This window comes from Dermacentor variabilis, unplaced genomic scaffold (genome assembly GCF_050947875.1).
Source record: "Dermacentor variabilis isolate Ectoservices unplaced genomic scaffold, ASM5094787v1 scaffold_16, whole genome shotgun sequence".
NCBI lineage: Eukaryota > Metazoa > Arthropoda > Arachnida > Ixodida > Ixodidae > Dermacentor > Dermacentor variabilis.
In genome coordinates, this window is record NW_027460324.1 from 596766 (window position 1) to 615526 (window position 18761).

The 18761-nt window shown below is 47.4% G+C and overlaps 1 protein-coding gene across 4 annotated transcripts in view; it reads right to left on the minus strand.

Annotated features, from left to right (window-relative positions):
- The window catches only part of LOC142568052 (BTB/POZ domain-containing protein KCTD3-like), a 176375-nt gene that overhangs the window by 62336 nt on the left and 95278 nt on the right, over positions 1 to 18761 (minus strand). For all 4 annotated transcript variants that reach the window (XM_075678135.1, XM_075678134.1, XM_075678136.1 and 1 more), the window contains 2 exons: positions 13054 to 13224; positions 1968 to 2123 (listed from right to left, as the gene is read on the minus strand). In XM_075678135.1, the coding sequence (XP_075534250.1) occupies positions 1968 to 2123; positions 13054 to 13224 (327 nt within the window). The remainder of the gene's footprint in view (positions 1 to 1967; positions 2124 to 13053; positions 13225 to 18761) is intronic.

Consider the following 18761-nt stretch of genomic DNA (forward strand, 5'->3'; position numbering starts at 1 on the left):
CCGCATGGTGCTCACTGCGCATGTTCCTCTGGTTTGAGCGGTCTATAAAGGAGTGACGCAATAAAATGATGTCAGTTGAGAGTAGCGCCTTGTCCTGTCGTCTTTCTTGTGTCTGTCTTTTTGCGCTTAACAAAGTATTCATGGATTCGCACCAACTAGCCCGCCAACGCATTGTGCTGAATAAACCCCCCTTTACAATTGGTGGAGGTGCGGGGTAGACCACGGTAATCACCGGGGCAGCGGGTTGTGGTTGTGGTGGTCCTTCTTCTGGCATTATGAAGACGGGCTGCAGTGTCCGATTATGAAGTTCCAGAATTCTGGTTGTACCCAGCAGCTCCACCAGTTACGACAAGAGTTCTGCTCCGCTTTTCATTCTGACCCGCAGTGTGGTCATGGCGGAGTGTCAAAAACTTACACACGGCTTCGCCTACAATATTATTGGCAAGGGATGTACACCTTCGTCCACAAATACGTATGCTCCAACCACTTCCCTGCCCAGCTCAGCCATTTGACCGTGTCGGCATTGATATATACGGGCCTCTTCCATCTACTGGCGCTAGCAACCGATGGATTGTTGTCGCCGTAGATCATTTCACACGGTATGCTGAAACCGCCGCCTTGCCTGCCGCATCAGCAAAAGAAATAGCCTCGTTCATTCTAAACAACTTCGTTCTCCGCCATGGCGCACCTCGTGAACTGTTGAACAATCGGGCCCGCGTATTCCTCTCGGATGTCCTGCAGTCACTCCTATCTGAATGCCAAATTATTCACCGCACTACTACTGCTTATCATCCACAGACTAATGGCTTAACAGAACGATTCAACGGAACTCTTGGTGACATGCTATCAATGTATGTTGCATCTGACCACTCCAACTGGGACCTTGTGCTTCCGTTCGTCACTTATGCATATAACACTGCCTCTCAAGCCACTACCGGATTCTCACCATTCTTTCTGCTTTATGGCCGCCATCCCTCCAGCACTATTGATACAGTTCTCCCGTACCGGCCGGACCCTGCTGAATGCTCACCTGTTTCTGTGGTTGCTCAGCACGCCGAGAAATGCCGACAACTGGCCCGTTCTTTGACGTCTGCTCAACAGTGCCGCCAAAAAGAACGCCATGACCTCAATCCTCCCCCTCAACCCTTCCCCGTCGACTCACTCGTGTAGCTTTGGGTCCCGCCTGTTGCGGCTCCTGGCCTTTCGTCCAAGCTCCTGCCAAAGTACCGCGGGCCCTACCGCGTGGTTGCACAAACATCACCAGTGAACTATGTTATCGAACCCGTATCGCCATCTTCCGATCTGCGTCATCGGGGGCTAGAGACTGTGCACATTGACCGGCTGAAGCAGTATTATAATCCGCCCACCTCTTCCTAGGTCGCCAGGATGGCTACTCTTCAATTCCGGGGGTGATTGTGACGAAGAACATCGGCAGGCTGAAAAGCCCCATTGCCACTGCGTGGCACGTACCCAGTTCGTTCGCTGGCTGCGCCCTACCTGCTGGTGCTCAGTTTGTTGCTGCTTCTCTACGAGCCGAATAAACCCCCCTTTACACTATAATTTCATGCTCACAGAATACATACTTTTTCCTTTTTCATGATCACAGTCATTAATAGACCATACGCAAAAATATTCTGTGCCTGCTGTCTGTAAAAATGGGATGTGGTTAGAGCGTTCCTCAATCACAGAGGACAGAAGCCGTGCAACTGCATCAAGCAAACATGCACACATGAAACACATCAGCTGTCTCAGTGTCACTCAGTCCACATACCACCGGGAATACTTGTTTTCTAACAATGTGGCAAGGCACAAAGTTACCGATTCTGGTGCTAGAGGTTGGGATGAATTTCACAAATGGTCCACTGTAAACGCGTGCACTACCTTTACATGCAACACAAACAATCATTCACACTGTCCAAGAAGCGCTGCATGACCACTCCATGGATAAGTAAATCCCAAGCTCTCACCGCTGTCATTTCCAGCTGGGTAGCTGGCTGAGGGCTCAAGGTCTTCCAGGGAGACGACCTTGAAGGAAGCCAACGGCGTTGACCCCGGCTGCGTTGAGATCATGCCTCGGAAGCGGGTCACGCTCCACGTGCGCACGTGGCTGTACTCGCTGCACACTGCAACGAGATTGCGACACACACACATGTTCACGTCTTGGTGGGAGCATGCATGCATCTCGTGGTACTGCGTGATTCAGCACAAAGCAGATTTCACCAGATGTGTGACACATTGCAACAACTTGATTCAAACAACTTTCGATGGTGTTCTTTAGGCACAGTCAAGATGACGACCATGCGTCATAAACGTGGCAGCACTAGTTCTAATTGCCAAGGCTTATATTTAAAGAGACACTCAAGAGAAACACTACATCAGTTTAGAATGACAAACTATTCTTTTAAAACTTAATATAAGACATTTATTACAAGACAAAATGAAGGTGAAACTAAGGTTACTTGAATTTCGCCCTAAAACCACAGTGCCAACAATTTCACAATTTTTTGACCATATTTGGCTCATTGTAGCTTAGTAAAAGTTTTAAAAAGATACTAAGTTCACTCTTTTGCTTTAGAATACGCTGTAGTAGTCCAAAACATGGCTCTCAACAGCTACACCAGTTACTCCTGAACGTTTACAAGTTTATAGGGCTGATAAAACTACTATCCTTACTTTTTATAGCTAACTACTATTTTTCTATCGCAATTGACGCTTTGCTTTTCGAGCGAAACTGCAACTTTTCTTTAGAGTGCAGGAACTGCCAAAGCCCCATCAGCTTGGGGCCCGGTAGCTTTGGCAGTTCCTGCACTCTAAAGAAAAGTTGCAGTTTCGCTCGAAAAGCAAAGCGTCAATTGCGATAGAAAAATAGTAGTTAGCTATACAAAGTAAGGATAGTAGTTTTATCAGCCCTATAAACTTGTAAACGTTCACCTACTAACTAAATTAACAAGCACTGTGTCACATGTGCACAAGCAAACGTGAACACATCTCACTTGATGACCACGGAAACACTGGAGTGAGCAAGTGCGGCTGCAGCAGTGAGCTAACTGACCTTTGTGCCGCCTCTCGCTTCAACACGAACTAATAATAATAATATTTGGGGTTTTACGTGCCAAAACCACTTTCTGATTATGAGGCACGCCGTAGTGGAGGACTCCGGAAATTTTGACCACCTGGGGTTCTTTAACGTGCACCTAAATCTAAGCACACGGGTGTTTTCGCCTTTCGCCCCCATCGAAATACGGCCGCCGTGGCCGGGATTCGATCCCGCGACCTCGTGCTCAGCAGCCCAACACCATAGCAACACGAACTAAGTGGCAAGAACACAGTGCACATGAAGCTATCGGCACTCGGTGCACTTTGTCTCATCGCAAATCACTTTTTCAGATAGGACCCGTGCAACTGCGCCATATGCAGCAGCGGTTGAAGTAGAACCCTCCTCCCTGCCCTTGGTGCCTTGCACGTGACGGAAGACGCTGTGCTTCCTCCCCGCTTCCTTTCGTTGCATGTGCGAGATTGAGCCACCATTGTCGGCTCACCCTCGCACGTTTTCACTTGCACATACAGCATATGGTGCGCGGCGATGATGTTATCGCCCTTGAACTTTATATGGACCACCATGGCAATGCCGATGGCAGAAATGTGTCTAGAGTGTCCACATAATTGCTATCGCAATAAAAATAATTAGAAATTATTACTACTATTATTTACCTGCAGACTGATGCTCGGCCAAGGCATTACGCGTGGTGGCTGTGCCTTGGGTTTGCCGAAGTGTCGATTTGTTAATCTAGGTACTTCAACTCCAAAATACTGAAGCCCACGAGACAAGTATTACATAGGTGTTTGGGCACAGCACATACAAACAAACTTAGCTTGGCCTGAACAAATGGCATACGAATCTATGACATGATGATGAGCTGGCGCAGGAAATTCAAGGCAGCCTTGCCCTCAATCCTCCCCCTCCTTTTCTAGCTTATGATTATGACGATAAAGCTTTATTAAGATAGAGAATGCTCATTGGCCTATCAAGCTCGTATTCATGTTTGCAACATGGACTTGATACAAAGTCACACAGAAAGAAACAAGTATACTGAACGAGCGCAGTACATCGACAGAGTTTATTACGCTGTTGCACACGTGCTCACACACAAACACACACACACACACACACACACACACACACACACACACACACACACACACACACAGACACGTGCGCGTGCGCACACACTCACACACATGCAGAAAAGAGACAACATACTTTTTGAAAGCAAGATGTGCTTACTTAACGTTTTCGGCTGGTGGACCAGCCTTTGTCAGAGTACAGTAACACATGAACGATTCATACGCAGCTTTAAAAGCACCGTATCAAGAGCAGGGGGTGCACCATCTGCGCTGACTAGAACTTACACTGCGCATCATAAATCATTATGAATGACACACATATTGGAATACAGAAAAAAATGAAATGCAAATGCGTTCAGGATACAATATACAAACATGACACCCAGGTAAGTACGAGCAGTTACTACGAGTCTGCGCAGTGAAAACAAAACAACGTACATATACACATTGTTAGATACGGGACCTTTTCCTGAACCTCCTTCAAGTTCACCAGACTACATTGAATCGCGCCACAGCTAATTAAGGAGCGCAGAAGTACGTATACCACATTCCTGAGGTGCGGCACGTGCAAGCAAGTTGGCGGCCCCCACCTCGTACGCCGCATCTGGAGCTATTCACTGCTTGACTCCTCCCGAAAGTGAAGTGAGAGCCTGGCACTGTTCCAGGTAACGTGAGTCCAAGAGGCAAGACGGGTGTAATGCACCGTGAAGCCCTGGCAGCAATACCCCCCCCCCCCCCCGTCCGCCTTTGTCACGGTAGTTGCAGACCGGGAAGGCAAGACCGCAGAGAGAAGTAAGCACTCCGACATTTGGGGACCAAGGATCGACCCTCTCCGCCAGGTGTGACACAATCGCACGGGCGCCTACCATTGGCCGAAAATGATGTCACCTGAGCGGGCTCGCCGATTGGCCGAAAATGGCGTCACCTGAGCGGGCTCGCCGATTGGCCAAACGTGACGTGACTTCGAGACACTGAAGGGCTTAAAAGCCAGAGACCGGAAGCATTCCTTGATTCATCTCTTTCGAGCTTCTTGCCACGAGCCGCAGCGTCCGAGTTGCTGCCGGCCCGTAACGACTCTATGACTGTTAATTTCTTGGTCGTCTCACTGTAAATATTGTAAATAAACCTCCAGTTTTAATCCCAAAGTCCTCCTCAACTCTTACAACATACATAGGCATGATGTCAGCACTTGGCAGCTCTAAGTGCAACCTCGAATTATCTAAAATGGAGGTGTTAAGCGTACAACTTCAAGCCATGGCATACATGAAAAAGCCACATGCGCAATAAAAGAAAGAAAAGAAAAAAGAGGGAGAGCGATGAAATCATATATGTATTACAACGTGTGTTAAGTGCTTAATCTAAAGTTACAGGTTTGTTTTCCTTCGTTTTCATCTATTCCAAACGAAGCAGTGTTAAATTTATGAATAAGGTAAGATTTGCGAAGCTCATGGTCATGCCTGGTTCGGAATCCTGATTCGAGTATCGTTACTTTGTTAAATGAGTGGCCCGGCATGTTAACATGTTTCTAGAGTGGTAGGTTTAGTTGGGATTTGGCATGCGATCTGTGATAGTTAAAATGGATCCTGAAAGGTGTTTCAGTCTGGTCTATGTATTGCATGTGGCAAGTACTACATCAAGCAAGTACACTTCGTTACATGAATCACAGTTGAAACTGCCTTTAATTGTGAACATGAATTGGCTGAAGTGCGTGATTGATCGTGTTACCGCATCTTCACCTAACTAACAATATCGTAATTATGTTCTGAAGATGCTAATTAGGCCTTCTTGCACCAGTTAATTTGGACAAGCCCCCTGTGCATGACAAAGAAAGAACACCATAAATACGTGATGAAAGAACGGCACTAGCATGCAACCAAAACAAAGCGGCAGAGGGCATATCACCACGACCATCACTGAGGAAGGAAGGGAGTGCAGCAGTAACTATACAGGGACATTTTGCTCCTTTCTATTTAGGCATTTTGCACAGCACATGACGCAGCATTGCTTGTGTACCTGGACGACTTTGTGGTTGCCTTTTAATGGCCATCATCATCACGACCACCCATATGTGTGCAGTGGTTGTAGCAAGGGTTGAACTTTGCAGAAGCTCTCAAGGATAAAAAACAGTCAAGGGCAGAGGCTTGGACATGTTGGTTATATTCAGAGAACAAGCACAACACAAAAGAAGGGGACAAAGATAGAAGGCCACACACAGCATTGTGTGTGTTCTTCTATCTTTTTCCCCTTCTTTTGCATTGTGCTCGCTTTGCAATGAGAAAGAAAGGCTCAGTTTCAACCTAAGAGCGAAGCATCGAATGTGATAGCAAATTAGTAGACAGCTATACGAAGCAAGAATAGTAGAAGTAAGGATAGTAGTAGTAGTAAGGATAGTACTTACTAACTGAATTAACAAGCACAGTGTCAGTGCACACAAGCAAACGTGAACACATCACACTCGATGAGTGCGGACACTCGCTGTTAAAGCGCTGGTGTGAGCAAGTGTGGCAGCAGTAGCGAGCGAAGTGAGCGTCGTGCCGTCTATCACTTCAACGCAAGAAAGGCTAGAACACAGCACGCACAAAGGTATGAGCCATCTGCACATCTCTTCGAAGATACGGCATGTGCGACCACACGCGGTCGTGCAAAGTATGCACTTGTTAGTGGAGTCAAAGCCGCACCCACTCCTTCCCGTGCTGGCTTCCCACTTTCCTCCATATATGGCACGCAAGATTGAGCTGTGATTGTCAGTTTCCCTTGCGTTCGGCCGCGAAATGCACAGTTGCTGCCGGAGCACGACGCTGCCCCTCCTCCCTTCCTCCCATTTCACGCAACGGAAGATGGTGCGTTTGTTCTCCTTTGCGTGCGCCAGACTGAGCCGTGGCCATCGGCCTTTCATTTGTACACACAACATACAATGCACAGCGACGGTGTTATTGCCCTTGGACTCTATACAAAACATCACGACGATGGCAAAAATGTGCCTGGAGTGTCAATATAATTGCTATCGCAATTAAACTTAAATTGGCTAGTGTCAAACCTGCTGGCTACATGGCAGCGGGTTATTAGTTGCTGGCCAGCTCACTGGTGAAGCAGTAATCGAGAGGTATATGCGAGAGCGCTGCTGAAAAGAACTGTACTGTCCGAGAATGGGAATGCCTCGCTGTGGTGTGGGCTGTCGATAGATTCCGACCGGATGTAGAATTCACATCATTTGAGGTGCATTGTGACCATGCATCATTGGCTTGAATGTTTAAAACTGAGCAGACATCGAGCAAAGTGCGACGTTAGGTGTTGAGATTACAAGGGTTCAAGTGTACCATAAGGTATTGCAAAGTACAGGCCAACATCCCAGCGGATGCACTAAGCAGGTGCCCCATCCCTGCTGCCAAATCTGCTCAGCCTTGTTTGGCGCAGGACTGGTTTCCAATCAAAGTGCAAGAGCCACAAAAAACCATTCGTGTTGAACTAGCAGCCCTTGTTGATGTGACTGATGTGTCCCCACTCACCGACACTGCAAAGTTTCAGTAGAAACAACACAAGGATCCACTGCTTCTACAGCTGCTGCAATACTGTGTGGCCTGCAAGTGTAGCCTGCTACCTGGTGATGCTAAAGAGTCCAAGAGGGTACAGGACCTAGCTGATGAGAGCGAAATCTCAAACAATGGTATCCCTATGTACATGGTCAATGAATGTAAGGTTGCCTGGCTTCCCCAACACTTACGAGACATGGCACTGAAAATGGAGCATGACCACCCTCTAAGTGGGCATTTAGGCTTTTTTAAAACTTTGAAACGTGTGAAGAGCCGGTTCACATGGCTCGGTATCCGCTTCGATACCTCCCGTTACATCCGCAGCTGCCAGCAGTGCCAGGCTTTCAAACATCACCGGCAAAAACCAAAAGGACTGATGGACAGTTCACGAGCCACCCACCCGATGCAGGAGCTAATTGTGGACCTTATTGGGCCACTACCCACAACCTCTCGGTGCCACAAGTACATCCTGGTGGTGCTGGACAAGTTCACGAAGTTTGTGGTGCTTTTCCCGTTACCGTGCACCTACCTCCAAATTGATCATCGATAAAATGATCTATGTTTCTTGTCTGCATGGTGTGCCTAGCTCCATCTCTAGGAACAATGGCAAACCATCCATAAGCAAACTGTGGGAAGGCATTCTCCAGCACTGGGGAATCAAGGAAAGCCACACAGTCCCATACAGACCAGCAGGACAGACTGTGTAATGCCACAACGCAATGGTTAAACAATGCCTGATGGGTCACTGCACTTCCCACATGGACTGCGACAAAAGGCTGCCCGAAGTGGTGTTTGTAGTGTGCACGTCTGAAAGTGTAGTTACTGGCTTTATGCCTGCCTTCTTGTGCTATGGGCGCGAACTACAGAACCCGTGGAGCCATCACATTTAGGCCGCTGTCACCGAGTTGCCCCCGACTGCGCCTCATGCCCTAGCTGCTGAAATAGATGTGTACCGTCGAGGTGCCTGGGCCTTTGTACAGGACCACCAAACTTTGGCAAAAGCCAGCCAGGCAAAGTATTGTAACGAAAAGCGCACTCCAGCTACCTTCCAGGTTTGAGACTTAGTTCTCCGGGACACGCCCCCGCTAAGCAAGGCAGCCATTGGATTTACAGCCAAGTTTGCCCCTCGATGCACAGGGCCATCTAGAGTGACTGCACACATTGAACGCAAACCTACAGACTCAGAGACCCGGCTACAGGGAAACAGAAAGGCCTCGGTAATGCAGGCCAGATGAGCCCTTATCATGTGCCTTGGAAGCCCTCTCCACAGGGATAAAAGGGGGGTGCCTGCGACTCAACGCCAGGTAGCGTAGAGTCGCAGGCACGGGACGGTAGGCAACGGTGTGTAGGGACAAGAGAGAACATGGAAGGCGTATGTGCGCATTCGGCATGCAGGGAGCGCACGACAAAGAACTGAGTGAGTGAAGTAATCAGCAGAGCAAGCCGCATGCGGTGCGGTGGGACGAAGCGCAGACTGCGTGTGTGTGTGCGTGCACCAAGGATTTCCCGAAATAAAGAACGTACTTGACACGGGGCTGCCAGATTCGAGAACCTCGCAATTAATAAATAGTGGGATCACTTACAAAGGCAGTTTTGCTTTCGCAAGATTCAGCTCATCCTGGCTCCGACCCCGCTAAGTATATGGCCGATAGTGCTCTTGGCACTGATAACAAGCTTGACACAGTGCCAAAAACACTTGTCGGGAACGGTTGCGGTGCCGAGACATGTGAAATTTTACGAAAGGGAAACTATCTCTGAATGGGATCGCCCAAGGAAAGCTGTCTCCACCTCAGACGACGACAAGTGAAGAGAACTTGTTTCCAAATTTTACGTTCATTCCGACTTATGCAGACGTGTTCTGCAGCATCTACAACATTATTCAGTTTGTTTGTGCACATGACGATGTTGGTGACTTGATGTTGCAGCTCTCAGAGGAAGCTGATGCATCACAGCTGGGCAAACATCCAGAAAAAGATAACTGATATTTTTTTAGGTGAGAATAAAAATTTCCTCACACCTCTAATCCAATGCTTAAATGTAATTTTTTTTAAATCATTTATTCTACCTGCCTTGTAGCAATGCAGGTTCATGCTGCGGGCAACAGGTACCCAATTTTTTGGGCAAGACTCGGCGTCACTGCTATTCCTAGTTTTTTTATTATATGATGCCCGCATTATACGACGGTCTTGTGTGGTCCTTTCAAAGTCGTATAATTGGGGTTCCACTGTACAAGTTCCCTGAACTTGCTATGTTAAATTTTTACAATGTAATCCACTTTTAATTTAACTGGGCCCTAGGAGACGGCATCATGGTGAGCTGGTACGGGAACATCAAAGTGGTGTCACCACCCGTTTTTCCCTTTTTGCCCCTTTTCTGGCTTGCCAAGCCTTTTCTTGAGGTACGAGTGGTGTTGCAGACACGTAGTCCACTGGTACAGGTGAAATAACATTTAGAGCAATAGCTCTACTACTACAGGTACAAACTCAGGAAATGCCTGGTTCTGTAAATCTAACCTTCAAGCTCAGCCAAGCTCAAACTAGGACTCCCATTACCTGCCACTACTGGGTGGCTGCGGTGTACGCCGCATGGGCACCCACATCTTGAAGGCGATCTGTGATGTGCACAAAGTGCTGAGTGCTGGTAGCTTCGTATGTGGTGTGCTTTCGATGCTTAGTTCGTGTTGAAGTGAGACGCAGCATGAAGGTCAATTCGCTTGCTGCTGCTGCCGAGCCGAGCAGCGTTTGTGTGTTGTCCTGTGGTGCAATTGTAGGTGCGGTAGTTGCTGACGGCACCGAGCAGCATATGTGTCCTTTCCCAAAGCAAGCAAAAATGTGTTATCGCTCAACAAACTTGGTTTAACCACGTTCAACATTGGCAAAGTTTTCACTTTAGTGTCCCCTTAAACACAGTCTGTTAATAGTTCCTAGCTCTGTTGTTCACCACATGAAAGTTGTCATCCCACATTGTCGTACTAATCACATGAAGCAAACTTTTTCATGCTGAAGGGCAAACTAACATTCAAGAGAGAGAGAGAGAGAGAAAACAATTATTTATCGTGAGTTTGGGCGACTTCCTCGCAGGGTGGAGCCCTTAGTTCAGGGCCCCATTGGCTCGCGCCACTCCGCGTGCCCGCCGGATCAGCCGTCGCTGCTCTTGCGGGTCTGAGCTGGTCAGCGCAGTCTCCCAGGAGGAAGGGGAAGGTGAAGGAATAGGGGAGTAGCCCGGAGGGTGCGGGCACTCCCAGGTGCAATGATATACTGTGGGCTTTGCTCCCCAATAGGGACAGTATGAGGGATAGTGTGTGGGGTGGAAGAGGTGAAGATAAAAGAGGCAGGGAAATGAATTAGTTTGAAGCTGTCGCCACGCGACGGCATCTTCTCGATTAAGGGAATTATGTGGTGGAGGGAAGTGTCTCCTGGTGTCTCTGTAATATTGTAGAGTTTCAGTGTAGTTCAGTGGTTCTGTCGGTGCGTCGTCTGGGTTGGACAGCTCTTCCAATGGCGCCCGGTTAGCGAGCTCTCGGGCTACTGCATTAGCACGTTCATTACCATGGAGAGAGGCGTGTCCAGTTGTCCAGACGATACGCACCCTGTGTAACGCTGTGGGGTGTAATGATGTAAGGATGCGGTGTGTATAGGGTGTCACCCTCCCTTGTGCCAAAGTTCTGCACATTCAAGACAAACAGTGGTAAAACAGGCAGGTCATAGAAATAAAAGCGCAAAACAAAGGCTGGGCTGATACTGACGTTAACTGCCAAACAATATGTGGAAGTAGACATACAAAGATGCATCAAGCAAACAACGCAGATTTACAAGCACTACTACACATAAACTACATAACTACTCTTTTTTGTCAATGCAACAGAGTGCTGAAACACTCTTTGAATCCAAAGTGCCTCAAACAGTTACTTCATGTAGATGAGCTTTGAAGGCACCCATCACACTTGCGTGTGTGGATGTTGCTGGGTGTCTCGACAGTGACCAAGGGTGTATTCTGTAAGAGTCCATCTAGTAAACTGTCAGTGATTGACTGGAGCTATAGGAGTGAAAGGGAGACAATCCCCAGCCCATCTCCTTCTCGCTTGTAGTGCTCCAGCCAATCAGCTGAGGCTGAAATGGACAGTTTACTAGGTGGACTGTAGACGAGAATTACAGCTGCCTCAGCGTCTATAGAAAATATGGGTTCCCTTGGGTCAGTCCCCAGGATTGACCCTGCGGAAACCCCTTGGGAAAATTCTAACAGAATGCACCCCCCTGATGGCTGTTAATTACACATCCTGCGACACCTGCAGCTATGAGGATGTGCCCCATCTGCCGCCTTGGCTGTAAGCGGCACTGGCTTATACTCCCATTGCTCATCTCGTACACATACACTATTAAAATAATCTACACCCTTTGGGGCTTACCTTGTAGCACAAAAATAATCGTCATCTGTCTTGCCTGCATTTCCTTTTATTGTTGTGAGCCCGATACTTCCAAGTCACGAACGGCTTGTGCATTATGAGCGTGACATAGCATTCTCAACAGGAAAGTAGCGAGCGCTGACTGTTCAAGAAAGGAAAACGCAAGCAAGGCAGATGACAATTATTGTTGTGGGACAAAATAAGCCGCAAAGAGTGCAAGCTTTTTTAAGAGTGTACACAAATACTCAAGAAAGTGTAAGGGTATTGGAAAAGCACAGCACAGTGCGAAATATGTTGGTGCAGTCCCCACCTCCAGAAAGTGACCTCTTTGTCCACTGTCATTTCCCTTTACCTGATTATTTATACTTTTCAATTAAGTATGACAATTATTTTCCCCTATCCTTACCCCGGCTTCATTGCCTGTTTTCTTCATATTGTTGTAACAAAGAATGGAGCTCCTCAGATCCCTTTATTCTTCTCATTCAAGCATTTTGTATTTGCTATAAATGTACTACAATGCCGAAATGAAATGTAGGTTGCGCTGCTTGCCCTCACCTTCGTTTCTGTCATACTGTTGGCTTTAATAATGACACAGTACCAACATGATTAAAATGACACAGTACCAGTTCTCTAACCACAGCATAATGCAGCCTATCACAATGTTAACCACTTCCGTGCCTTAGACAAGCTCGGTTCGTCCACGCTTTCCTGGTAAAAACGGCCAAGGATGAGCTCAGCTTGTCGACGGTACTTTTCAGTTTCTAGCAACGCCACGAATGAGTATGTTTCGTCTCAGCGCTTAGTCGTGCTTCTCGCAGCTGGCAGCACACGTAAAAGTGAGTATATTATGGCAATATATGTTGGCAACTGAGGTGTTTAAAAATAATTTGATCATTTTTTGGTCAGAATTCGGAATAATATTGTGGTACAGAAAGGGTTAAGCAGATGGGCCCTCATGTGAGCCAACTGAGCCAACGTGCAGAGCTGCCAACTCACCAGAGATTAGGTATTTCTCGGAGAGGACGACACGGGTGACAGGGCTGCGATGGACGGTGAACGTCTGGAACAGCTGCGGACCATGGCCCACTGTCTCCGGGTGCTGCACAATCACCCGCACTGTGCCGGCACTTGTGCCATATGCAATCTCGATCCAGTTGCCACATAGACCTGGTGGGAGAAGGAAAGCACGGGAACATGCACAGGGGGAAGTGACCATGCGACAACAGTTGAAACCACACAAAGAACATGAAACTGGAGAGGCAGCTGGAAATGTAACCCATGGACTTCACGCTTGCAGCACCTTGCAAGGTTCAACTGTGCATGTGCATGCCTGTTTTACTTATTGAGCACAAAAATATTATGAAATAAAATGTTGCCAAGTGTCATGTGCACACCTTCACACTGATTTATACAGCTATTCGCTTACAGCGACAATCATCGTTGAGGCTTTCTACACAATTTTTATTTGTTGCTATGACATGTCTGGTGAGAATGTGCCTTTGATTCATGAACAACTGCAAACAAGACAGGAAGAAAGGGGGTTAACCGAGGGGCCCGATCTTTATTAGTCATATCATAAGAAGCCAACAAACACTGACACCAAGGACTACATAGCGGAAATTACTTACGCTTAATAAATGAAATAAAGAAACGATAAATTCAAGGAAATTAAAGTGGATGAAAAAACAACTTGCTACAGGTGGGAACCGAACCTACAACCTTCGAGAATTTATCGTTTATTTCATTTATTAAGCACAAGTAATTTCCCCTATGTTGTCCTTGGTGCCAGTGTTTGTTGGCTTCTTATGATATGAAAACAAAACAGAGGTTCACAGGGAGACGGAGGCTTGAAGTGATCAACAATGTCTATGACAAGTGACCCTGACACAGTGAAGTGGCCTTGTGTGCTCCAGCGAAATCCCTTGTTTGACCACTGGTGACAACAAACAACTGCAAGCTTTCATAAACCAGACATTTACTCTTTACCTACCGGGAGAAAATGGTCATTTTTTGTAGGTCACAATAAATTTTCTTTTTCTGAAGGAACTATTACACTAAAATTTTATGCAATACACAACAAATAAAGCAGAGTAAATGAGCTTTTAAAGCACAGTTTTATTAACAAGTTCTATGCATTAATATAACATTTTAATTGCTAAAAACAAGATTGTAGAGTAAAATTGACCAAAACTTGTTAAAGGGATCCTGAACTTCCCCTCAAGCTTGTTAGAAAAACATAGTACGTGGATAGCATACACTGCTGAGAACATCTCAGCAAAATTTTGCTGTCATGCATGGCGTTTGAAGCTCACAAGCGAAGCACGAAGTTATTTTTTTTCTCAAACAATCTCTTCTCAACCGAAGCCTCTTCTTGGGCTGCTTTATTTTGTTATATGGGGAACCAGCGCTGGAGTTTCGAGCAGACATAAAGAGCCCCTTGCAGACATCGCTCGCATTGTTTAGTCATACAAACAGAAGGAAATGGCCAGTGGTGCTACAGCGAGGGTAAATCCAGGAAAAAAAGAAAAAAAGTTTCAAGGCCATTGTTATTCTTGCGTGGTTAATTGCCGCCTCAACTAGAAAAGCTGTAATATAGCCCTATAATTCTATTATTATTTGTGAAAACAACGAGTATGAGTGACAGCAACATTGGATTCAGGCACGGGTGATTGCACGCAGCTTCAATAATTTTTACAGTTTCTCCGGCAAAATATTCGTGTGCATTTGCTTTTATTGAAAGCGAGAATGGCATTGCTTCTTGCATAAAAATATATATATGTTTTTAGTACAGGAATTATACACAAGCATATTTTGGGGGGCGCTATGTGTAACATTAGTGCCAGACGCCGCATAAGTGCCCACTGGGTTCCCAGCAGTGTGTGGTCACAAGTGCCCACTGGGTTTCCAGCAGTGCGTGGTGCCTTGGACATTGCCCGGTGACAAAAGGAAAAGGAAGAAAATGAGGATACTCATCATGCAATCTCACAACAAACATAAATGGTGAGCACTATGTGTTTACTGCAGAAACAGCGCATCGACACATTGGCGCATAACCGCGACTGGCCGCACAAACATTGGTTATGCAGCTTCTATTCCAGGAAAAATGATGTCCACTAGAGTAAAGTGACGTGTATTGACCATTTTATTAAAAAGCATGCCTATGGTGATATGTTTAGCACCAATGAGAGTTCTGATACAAATCAAGTTCAGCTGCAGTGCATGGCGACCGATGGTGCACAGTGAATTGGCTCAGCCGTGCTCACATTGCAGCTACCAGCACCACCAGTATCAGCATGTTTTCTTCGTGTGTGAAATTATTGCGAGCAGAGAGTAAAGCGGCAAGAATGGTAACATTACATTGCTCATGCGGAAGTGCTGCCAGCTACAGGTTCAAAACCAACTGTAGAAGGCATAATGATCATATTGGTGGTGTTAAGGCTGCCACCAGTCATTACGGGGACAGGGTTTCAGCGGCCTTCAACAGCATCTGCTTGGAGCTCGAACCAGGTTGACCATTGGAGAGGGTTTAGCAGGGAAGACGAGGTGATGTAAAAACAAATAACAGAGGTTTAATGCATTGCTACGGCTGAGCGGTGGGCTCCAAGGAAAATACAAGAACATTCAGAATGCGTGCACCTGTACACAAGGGCAGAGAAGATGGGACTCCACGTGGCGTCTTGCTGGCCTTCTTATACCCTCCACCATCCGGGCAACCTTATTCACTCTTGCTTCCTAGTAGTGGGCCTTGTCAGGACATGTTGGGTCAACCCAAGCAGAGGAACACGGAGAGAAACAGCTATTTGGCGTAGTAAGATTGAATGCAGGCCACGTTGGGTCAACCCCCGAAAAGGAACACAGAGAAAAACACCTCTTTGGCATAGAAAACCACTCTTTGGCATAGAAAGGTTGAACGTAGATCACGTCAGGTCAAGCCACACAAAGGAACACGGCAGGAAACCACTCTTTGGCATAAAAAGGCTGAACATAGGACAAAGGAAAGTAGGATTTCCACTGGTGCATAATCCCGTGGCCCACACACGACGGACAAGTCTTCTCATGTTGACGAGCATGACAATTAGGCACGTCCTGTCTCAGGCATTTCGCACCTGTTCCATTCATTGCTTCACAAAGTGAACAGTAACAATGGGGAGCCATCAGCGATGGTCAATCTGTGCCTCTGTTGATGCACGCATGGCAAAGGGCACAGGCCGTGCCTTCAAAAATTTGGGGCTTGCCCCCTCCTTCAGTTCCAGATTCACTGACGCACCCGTGTGTCCTGTGGTGTCTTCACGAGAAATGTCTCCATGCTTCTGTAGCAACTCGGTCAAACTGCTTTCCTTCGTTGTCTGGTGAATGCCGTGAAGCTCGATGCCCAACTTGTCAAACCAATTGCATCCCAACAAGCTGCGTCCAGTGCCCTCGACAACGAGAAGTGGTAGCTTGCAAGCTGTGTTCTCGTGACGAACCATTACTGTTGCCGTTGTGACAACCTGCAGTTGCTGACTTGACCAGGTGCGCAGATGTATGTCGTCCTGCCTCAGAGAGGGTGGGTGTGCATGCCATATGGTTTGAAATGTGTCTCTGCTAACCATGGTGCACGCTGCACCGGAGTCGAGCTCAGAAGTCACAGGTTTGCCGTGCACTGTAAGCGTCAGAGTAAACTTCGGGGTGCTGAATCCGTCTGCCACTGCACAGAGGTCATGCAACGTTGAAACCTCATGTTTGGTTTCGTTAGTCACTTCCGCAGTCCGTGAAGTTTCTAAGGAGATGCTACGTTGGTATGTCTTTTTCTCAGCCTTCTTCCTAGAAATACAAGCCTTGGCAATGTGCCCTTGTTTCTGGCAGTAATTGCAAATAGTTGTGATGAACTTACACGTCTTGGGACTGTGCGAACCGTCGCACAGTCCTTTGGTGAGTCCCTTGGTGAGAATTCGTCTTGGAAATCGAAGCACTATTGCTGGCGCGCGTAGCCGCCTTGTTGATTTCTGCGTGATCAGCTTTTATCTGTTGTTGCTGCTGGACGGCGCTTTCCGCTCAAATAGCGAAATCATAAGCCTTGCAAAAAGTCAGATCCTTCTCTGCAAACAGTCGCTGTTGAAGATTCTGGTCGCGGAGACCACACACGAAGCAATCGCGCAACATCACATCTAATCGCAGAAGCGTTGGATTGCAGCCCGTAGCTCCCTGCTGTGTTGGTGATGCCATTCCCTCAACTGGCGTCACCGTAGCTGTTGTTGCTGTTGGCTGCCTGCCGAAATTGCAGTTCGTAGCCAACTTGCGTAGAGTGGCAACGTAGTCGTTCACCGACTCGCCTGGGAGCTGATCTCGCCTTTGGAACATCGCACGACTGTAGACTTCGGACGGTCGAGGGTCGTAGTGTGCCTGAAGTGCGGCCACGATCTCGGCATAGCTCACTTCGTCGGGCGTCTTCGGTTGAAGCAGCGCACTAACCACGTCGTAAATTTGAGCACCGCACAGTGCAAGCAAGTGTGCTTGTTGCTTGACAGGGTGAGTCACATCGTTGGCCTCGAAGAAAAACTGTAGCCGGCCGAACCACGATGCCCAGTTGGAGCCAGTAAACTCCTCCAAACGTGCAGAAAAATTACGCTGGCGCTCAGCCATGACTCACTGGATGCTCCACGATGCCCTCTGGGCTTCCCTACCATGGGTGATCCGCCTCGTCGCCAATGTTATGTACTGGGAATTACTTTATTCCACACATAGTACACTCAAAGAACGTCGCCTTGCCGGAGAGATGGCGACCACACTACATCACTTGGCGCAAACACACTGTCCACGTGATTGTCCCATTCCAGGGCTTGCCAGGGATGTGGTGCCACCCATCGGCACAGTGGGGAACATTCACATGTAGTTCCGGACACTCCCACTATGCCACTGCACCCGTCCACATCTGAGGACCGAAACCCGAACTAATCACGGACACAACACAATCAATGCAATCTACCGGTGCTGACATATGAGGCAGAAACTTGGAGACTGACAAACAAGCTCGAAAACAAGTTAAGGACCGCACAAAGAGCGATGGAACGAAGAATGCTAGGCATAACGTTAAGAGACAGGAAGAGAGTGGTGTGGATCAAAGAGCAAGAGGGATTGCTGATATTCTAATTGACATTAAGAGAAAGAAATGGAGCTGGGCAGGTCATGTAATGCGTAGGTTAGATAACCGGTGGACCAATACGGTTACAGAATGGGTGCCAAGAGGAGGGAATCGCAGTCGAGGACGGCAGGAGACTAGGTGGGGTGATGAATTAAGAAATTCGCAGGTGCTAGTTGGAAACGGTCGGCGCAGAACAAGGGTAATTGGAGACCGCAGGGAGAGGCCTTCGTCCTGTAGTGGACATAAAATAGGCTGCTGCTGCTGATGATATACAAAATGTATTGCAAATATTAGGCACTACCTCCAAAAATCAAAATTTTTTCCTTGGGCAAGTCTTCCACTACAAAAATTTAACTGCAAGAACTACGGCTGTGTGTGCAAGGCTGCGGCTGGCAATTTTACGGGCTGGTCTGCATCGTCATCGCTCTCAGTCAACGTCCGACGAAAAGGCACCATCCACAGACCCGCTGCTGCTTCAGACATCGATAAAATGTGCCGCAGACATAGCGGAATTAAGGGATCTGCGATCTTTCGAAGCGTGCGCACCGCTCGTGGAGGCAGCCATTTTCGCTTTCTACTTGGA